At 43.5% G+C, this 7,428-nt stretch overlaps 1 protein-coding gene across 1 annotated transcript; it reads left to right on the top strand.

Annotated features, from left to right (window-relative positions):
• The first annotated feature begins 241 nt into the window (after positions 1 to 241).
• On the top strand, positions 242 to 781 carry LOC142838433 (keratin-associated protein 13-1-like). Its single transcript, XM_075953889.1, has one exon. It carries the CDS (start codon positions 254 to 256, stop codon positions 779 to 781), a length of 528 nt encoding a protein of 175 aa, XP_075810004.1. The 5' UTR covers positions 242 to 253.
• Positions 782 to 7,428: the final 6,647 nt, after the last annotated feature.

Genomic DNA, 7,428 nt, shown 5'->3' with positions numbered 1-7,428 from the left:
CAGGGCAAAGAAACGATGAGCATCTTCTTACTATATGCCACAAGTGATTAAAGTGCAATTAATATATGAATGTGTTATAAATTAAACTTAATAACCCAGGGAAATATTTTCATGGGAAAGGTGAGTGAGGTGAATGGAGCCAATGGCATGTGGGCACACCCAACGTGAGGATATATAACTTGAAGTTCAGACCATGACATTCAAACGCACAGCATTGTCTCACTGACACCTAACTGATCTCACATCTGTCAAAATGACCTACAGCTGCTGTTCTGGAAGCTTCTCCTCTAGATCCTACGGGGGTCAACTACACTACCCCTACTCCTCCTGTGGCTCTTCCTACTCCCGCCACCTGATCAACAGCTCTAACTTCTGCCCTCCCAGGATCTTCCATCTGGGCTCCTCTCTCCACAGCGGCTGTCGTCAGAACTGCTTCCAGCCCATCAGATGCCAGACTTCCCGTGTGGTGCACACCTCCTGCCAGCGGCCTTGCTATCGCCCAAGGGTCTCCAGCTTCTGCCGCCCCTGTAGGACCACATATGCTGGCTCTCTGGGCTTTGGGTCTAGCAGTTGCCATTCCCTGGGCTACGGGTCAAGGAGCTTCTACACTTCAGGCTGTGGCTTCAGTGGCTTCAGACCTGTGAGTTATGGAGTCCGTGGTTACCCTTGCTCTGGCTATGGATCTAGATTCTGCCACCCAACCTATGTGATTTCCAGAAACTTCCAGTCTTCTTGTCACAGGCCCATCTGTGGATCAGCCATCTACAGATCAGGTTGCTGAACTTCCTGATTATAAGTGAATTGTCTGAGTTAACATAGTGCTTTCCTAGTAAGACTAACTAATCTCTCTCTGCATCTTTTCTCTGGAAAGGCTGGATCTATTGAATTAAGAAATGAATGAATAACCAAAATATAAATTCAAATGTCTTTTGAAGCAGTTGACTACCTATTCATAAATTCTTAGACTGTTTATGGAAGTACAGTTATAGTTGACCTAATAAAATCATTTTTTTCCTTGCATAAGATACCGTCTTTTGATTCTTTGTTGACTCTCAAGTTTTGATTTGTGATCTATCTTTGAGACTAGATGCTCTCCGACTACCTTCCCTAGGAAATCCATTTACATAGGACATATGTATATAGAGATATATACATATATACATATCTCATATATATACACACACACACACACACACACACACACACACACACACACACACACACACACACTAAGCATTCCACTGACTATAATGTGATGGGTAAAAGCCTGCTGGAATTTTCAGCAGTATCATTGAAAATATACCCACAGGAGAGTCAACCAACTCCTGTTTTCAATGAGACATTATGCTGGCAATCATAGCTGGTTTTTAGCTTACATGTTCTATACAACATTGAGTTAGAGCTTCCTCAAGAAGATGTGAACTAGATGGCAAAACCTTAAACAACAACAAAAAAAATCATTCAGTTTTGAAAGAAACACCATGATGTACTGACATGATCAGATAAAACATGGAATGTAGGGCAGTAGAAATTATTATGTTTGTCTTTAAATATATGAGAAAATGCATTTGCCAGGGCATGTGAGACAGAGATAGAGGGACAAAGACAAGACTGGCGGGCTTTCTGCACATAATTCAAGGATACTTGAAAATCGACAAGATAACAGATTATGCAATACCACCTTTGGTTCTAGGACTCGAACTCTGAACTTTGCACATGCTAGGTGAACACACTGCTACTGAGTCACATACCCAGCCTCAGATGTTATAAATACAACGAGAAGATTAGGATTTCAGGCATCAGACAACATTGTGATACTTTGTATCCTCCGATCTCTGCGTACCTAGAAGCTCCCGTTTGCATAGTTTTCCTCTAATGCACAATGCTTTCCTGATCTTTTTCAACTCTTCTTTTAGTAAATCAATCTCTCTCTCTCTGTCTCTGTCTCTGTCTCTCTCTGTTTGTCTCTGTCTGTCTCTCTCTGTCTCTCTGTTTGTCTCTGTCTGTCTCTCTGTCTCTCTGTCTGTCTCTCTCTCTGTCTTTCTCTGTCTCTCTCTCTGTCTTTCTCTGTCTCTCTGTCTCTCTCTCTCTCTCTGTCTCTCTCTCTCTCTCCACATCTGTGTTCTCTCTCCTCTAGACTGCTATTGTTTCACTGGCTGATTGGATGATGGTGACAGGAATGTAAGGATCCGTCACTCACCCAGGAAAAATGTTTGCAACCCCATTTAAGTTGTCTGCTCTGACTCTGGCACTCATTTTCTCAATACATCAAGTGATGTAAGAGCACTTTGTTCTGAACTCAGCTCCTTGCCTAAGTTTTGACTTTTAATTTTGTATGTGAATCTTTTATGGAAAATGTGGGGTGTTGAACAAAACAAAAGGTTTTCTCTTTAAAGAATTATTTCATGTATGAGAGAAGAATGGGTTTTGTCCTATGATTTTGGTATGAAACATGGTGTGGAAAGAGTTGGTGTAAGCAGCCACTGCACATGACTGAGCCCTAGAAGAACATCCTGTGTCATGGGCAGGATATGCCATGCTCCTTTTTTATTTTACTGAACTATGAAATCTGGACAGCCAGATACAATCAAGGTGTGATTTCCCACACAACAGACGGATCTGTGAAATGTCTGCCAAGTTGTGATTCCTCCTTTCACTGTCAAAAGCACACCAGCTAAGAGCTGCACCTGGCACTCCTGCAAGGCTGCTGGGTGCAGGGATATGAGGGGCTGGGTTTCCAACATCCTCTTCAAGCGTATACCCCCAGTGATAAAAAACAGTGGCTGCTAACTTTGGAATTGTTTGCACTTACCCTTTCTTCTGAGATGATTTCCATTCAGATTTGACTAAGATTCTGAATTATGAAGAGATACCAAATCAAAATTTATCTGTTAAATTTTATTTCTTTGGATTTGAACATCTGGTGACTTTCAGAGAATAACAACACATTTATTAATTCTGCTCACTAACTAACCAAGCCTATATATTTTTGTGTGTTTTCACTTTTAGAAAAAAATCGATAAATTAGGTTCTAATCTACATGGGAAGCAGAAAAACAAAATATCCTGAGTAAATTGGGAGCATGGGGACCATGGGAGAGGGTTGAATGTGAGAGGAGTGACGGGGGAGGGGGAGCAGAGAAAAAATGTATAGCTCAATAAAATCAATAAAAATCCCAGAAAAAAAAAAGATTGTGGAAACTTGTTTCAAGAACATCCAAGCTATGTGGCTGACTCCTGCTAGAACAAGAGAATGGATGTTGAAGCCCCTAACCAGGATGTTGTTTTTCTGGCCATTGTCTCTCATCACCTCCTCTGCCTGCCTCCAGAAGCCTACTGCACTCCTGAGTTAAAGATAGACAATTGCCCTAATTTTTTTCAAGAAGGAAGATCATAATTAAATCCAACACCTTCCAATCAGCAATCAACTCACTGCCTGAATACTGGCCTGTGAGTGGTGAGCAACCAGGACCGGGGCACATAACATTAACCCCCTTTCAGCAAGCCACAGTTTTCAAAGGTTACACCAGCTTCCCACAGCACCAGAGGAGGGCAATGAGCACACACTTTTGTGACAGACATGTTCTATTTATAGAGGTAATTTTCCCTGTATTGATTCTACTTTTACTACCTAATTTGCTTACTTCTGAAAATTATTTGCAGGTTTTGTCAGGCATGCTGCTTATGTATTGGTTGTCAGGCACGCTGCCTATGTATTGGTTGTCAGACACACTGCCTGTGTATTGGTTGTCAGGCACGCTGCCTATGTATTGGTTGTCAGACACACTGCCTATGTATTGGTTGTCAGGCACGCTGCCTATGTATTGGTTGTCAGACACACTGCCTATCTATTGGTTGTCAGACACACTGCCTATGTATTGGTTGTCAGATGTTCTGCCTATGTATTGGTTGTCAGGCACGCTGCCTATGTATTGGTTGTCAGACACACTGCCTATGTATTGGTTGTCAGGCACGCTGCCTATGTATTGGTTGTCAGGCACGCTGCCTATCAATTGGTTGTCAGATGTTCTGCCTATGTATTGGTTGTCAGACATGCTGCCTATGTATTGGTTGTCAGACACACTGCCTATGTATTGGTTGTCAGACACACTGCCTATGTATTGGTTGTCAGATGTTCTGCCTATGTATTGGTTGTCAGGCACACTGCCTATGTATTGGTTGTCAGACACACTGCCTATGTATTGGTTGTCAGACACACTGCCTATGTATTGGTTGTCAGGCACACTGCCTATGTATTGGTTGTCAGACACACTGCCTATGTATTGGTTGTCAGACACACTGCCTATGTATTGGTTGTCAGATGTTCTGCCTATGTATTGGTTGTCAGACACACTGACTATGTATTGGTTGTCAGACACACTGCCTATGTATTGGTTGTCAGATGTTCTGCCTATGTATTGGTTGTCAGACATGCTGCCTATGTATTGGTTGTCAGACACACTCCCTATGTATTGGTTGTCAGATGTTCTGCCTATGTATTGGTTGTCAGACATGCTGCCTATGTATTGGTTGTCAGACACACTGCCTATGTATTGGTTGTCAGACATGCTGCCTATGTATTGGTTGTCAGACACACTGCCTATGTATTGGTTGTCAGGCACACTGCCTATGTATTGGTTGTCAGGCACACTGCCTATGTATTGGTTGTCAGACACACTGCCTATGTATTGGTTGTCAGACATGCTGCCTATGTATTAGTTATCAGACACACTGCCTATGTATTGGTTGTCAGACACACTGCCTATGTATTGGTTGTCAGATGTTCTGCCTATGTATTGGTTGTCAGACACACTGCCTATGTATTGGTTGTCAGACACACTGCCTATGTATTGGTTGTCAGGCACGCTGCCTATGTATTGGTTGTCAGACACACTGCCTATGTATTGGTTGTCAGACACGCTGCCTATGTATTGGTTGTCAGATGTTCTGCCTATGTATTGGTTGTCAGACACACTGCCTATGTATTGGTTGTCAGACACACTGCCTATGTATTGGTTGTCAGACACACTGCCTATGTATTGGTTGTCAGGCACGCTGCCTATGTATTGGTTGTCAGACACACTGCCTATCTATTGGTTGTCAGACACACTGCCTATGTATTGGTTGTCAGACACACTGACTATGTATTGGTTGTCAGATGTTCTGCCTATGTATTGGTTGTCAGGCACACTGCCTATGTATTGGTTGTCAGATGTTCTGCCTATGTATTGGTTGTCAGACATGCTGCCTATGTATTGGTTGTCAGACACACTGCCTATGTATTGGTTGTCAGACACACTGCCTATCTATTGGTTGTCAGACACACTGCCTATGTATTGGTTGTCAGGCACGCTGCCTATGTATTGGTTGTCAGACACACTGCCTATCTATTGGTTGTCAGGCACACTGCCTATGTATTGGTTGTCAGACACACTGCCTATGTATTGGTTGTCAGACACACTGCCTATGTATTGGTTGTCAGGCACACTGCCTATGTATTGGTTGTCAGACATGCTGCCTATGTATTGGTTGTCAGACACACTGCCTATGTATTGGTTGTCAGACACACTGCCTATGTATTGGTTGTCAGGCACGCTGCCTATGTATTGGTTGTCAGATGTTCTGCCTATGTATTGGTTGTCAGACACACTGCCTATGTATTGGTTGTCAGACACACTGCCTATGTATTGGTTGTCAGACACACTGCCTATGTATTGGTTGTCAGGCACGCTGCCTATGTATTGGTTGTCAGACACACTGCCTATCTATTGGTTGTCAGACACACTGCCTATGTATTGGTTGTCAGACACACTGCCTATGTATTGGTTGTCAGATGTTCTGCCTATGTATTGGTTGTCAGGCACGCTGCCTATGTATTGGTTGTCAGACACACTGCCTATGTATTGGTTGTCAGGCACACTGCCTATGTATTGGTTGTCAGGCACACTGCCTATGTATTGGTTGTCAGGCACGCTGCCTATGTATTGGTTGTCAGACACACTGCCTATGTATTGGTTGTCAGACACACTGCCTATGTATTGGTTGTCAGACACACTGCCTATGTATTGGTTGTCAGGCACACTGCCTATGTATTGGTTGTCAGACACACTGCCTATGTATTGGTTGTCAGGCACACTGCCTATGTATTGGTTGTCAGGCACGCTGCCTATGTATTGGTTGTCAGGCACACTGCCTATGTATTGGTTGTCAGACATGCTGCCTATGTATTGGTTGTCAGAAACACTGCCTATGTATTGGTTGTCAGACACACTGCCTATGTATTGGTTGTCAGGCACACTGCCTATGTATTGGTTGTCAGACACACTGCCTATGTATTGGTTGTCAGGCACACTGCCTATGTATTAGTTGTCAGACACACTGCCTATGTATTGGTTGTCAGGCACACTGCCTATGTATTGGTTGTCAGACACACTGCCTATGTATTGGTTGTCAGACACACTGCCTATGTATTGGTTGTCAGACACACTGCCTATGTATTGGTTGTCAGACATGCTGCCTATGTATTGGTTGTCAGATGTTCTGCCTATGTATTGGTTGTCAGGCACACTGCCTATGTATTGGTTGTCAGATGTTCTGCCTATGTATTGGTTGTCAGACATGCTGCCTATGTATTGGTTGTCAGACACACTGCCTATGTATTGGTTGTCAGATGTTCTGCCTATGTAATGGTTGTCAGACACACTGCCTATGTATTGGTTGTCAGACACACTGCCTATGTATTGGTTGTCAGGCACGCTGCCTATGTATTGGTTGTCAGGCACACTGCCTATGTATTGGTTGTCAGACACACTGCCTATGTATTGGTTATCAGACACGCTGCCTATGTATTGGTTGTCAGATGTTCTGCCTATGTATTGGTTGTCAGACACACTGCCTATGTATTGGTTGTCAGACACACTGCCTATGTATTGGTTGTCAGACACACTGCCTATGTATTGGTTGTCAGGCACGCTGCCTATGTATTGGTTGTCAGACACACTGCCTATCTATTGGTTGTCAGACACACTGCCTATGTATTGGTTGTCAGACACACTGCCTATGTATTGGTTGTCAGACACACTGCCTATGTATTGGTTGTCAGGCACACTGCCTATGTATTGGTTGTCAGACATGCTGCCTATGTATTGGTTGTCAGGCACACTGCCTATGTATTGGTTGTCAGACACACTGCCTATGTATTGGTTGTCAGGCACACTGCCTATGTATTGGTTGTCAGACACACTGCCTATGTATTGGTTGTCAGGCACACTGCCTATGTATTGGTTGTCAGACACACTGCCTATGTATTGGTTGTCAGACACACTGCCTATGTATTGGTTGTCAGACACACTGCCTATGTATTGGTTGTCAGACACACTGCCTATGTATTGGTTGTCAGGCATGCTGCCTATGTATTGGTTGTCAGACA

The sequence above is a fragment of the Microtus pennsylvanicus genome, chromosome 1 (genome assembly GCF_037038515.1).
Source record: "Microtus pennsylvanicus isolate mMicPen1 chromosome 1, mMicPen1.hap1, whole genome shotgun sequence".
Taxonomy (NCBI): Eukaryota; Metazoa; Chordata; class Mammalia; order Rodentia; family Cricetidae; genus Microtus; species Microtus pennsylvanicus.
This window is presented reverse-complemented; position numbering and strand designations above follow the sequence as displayed.

Excerpts from the sequence above, each read along its gene's own strand:
- LOC142838433 (XM_075953889.1), top strand. The coding sequence starts at position 254 with ATGACCTACAGCTGCTGTTCTGGAAGCTTCTCCTCTAGATCCTACGGG.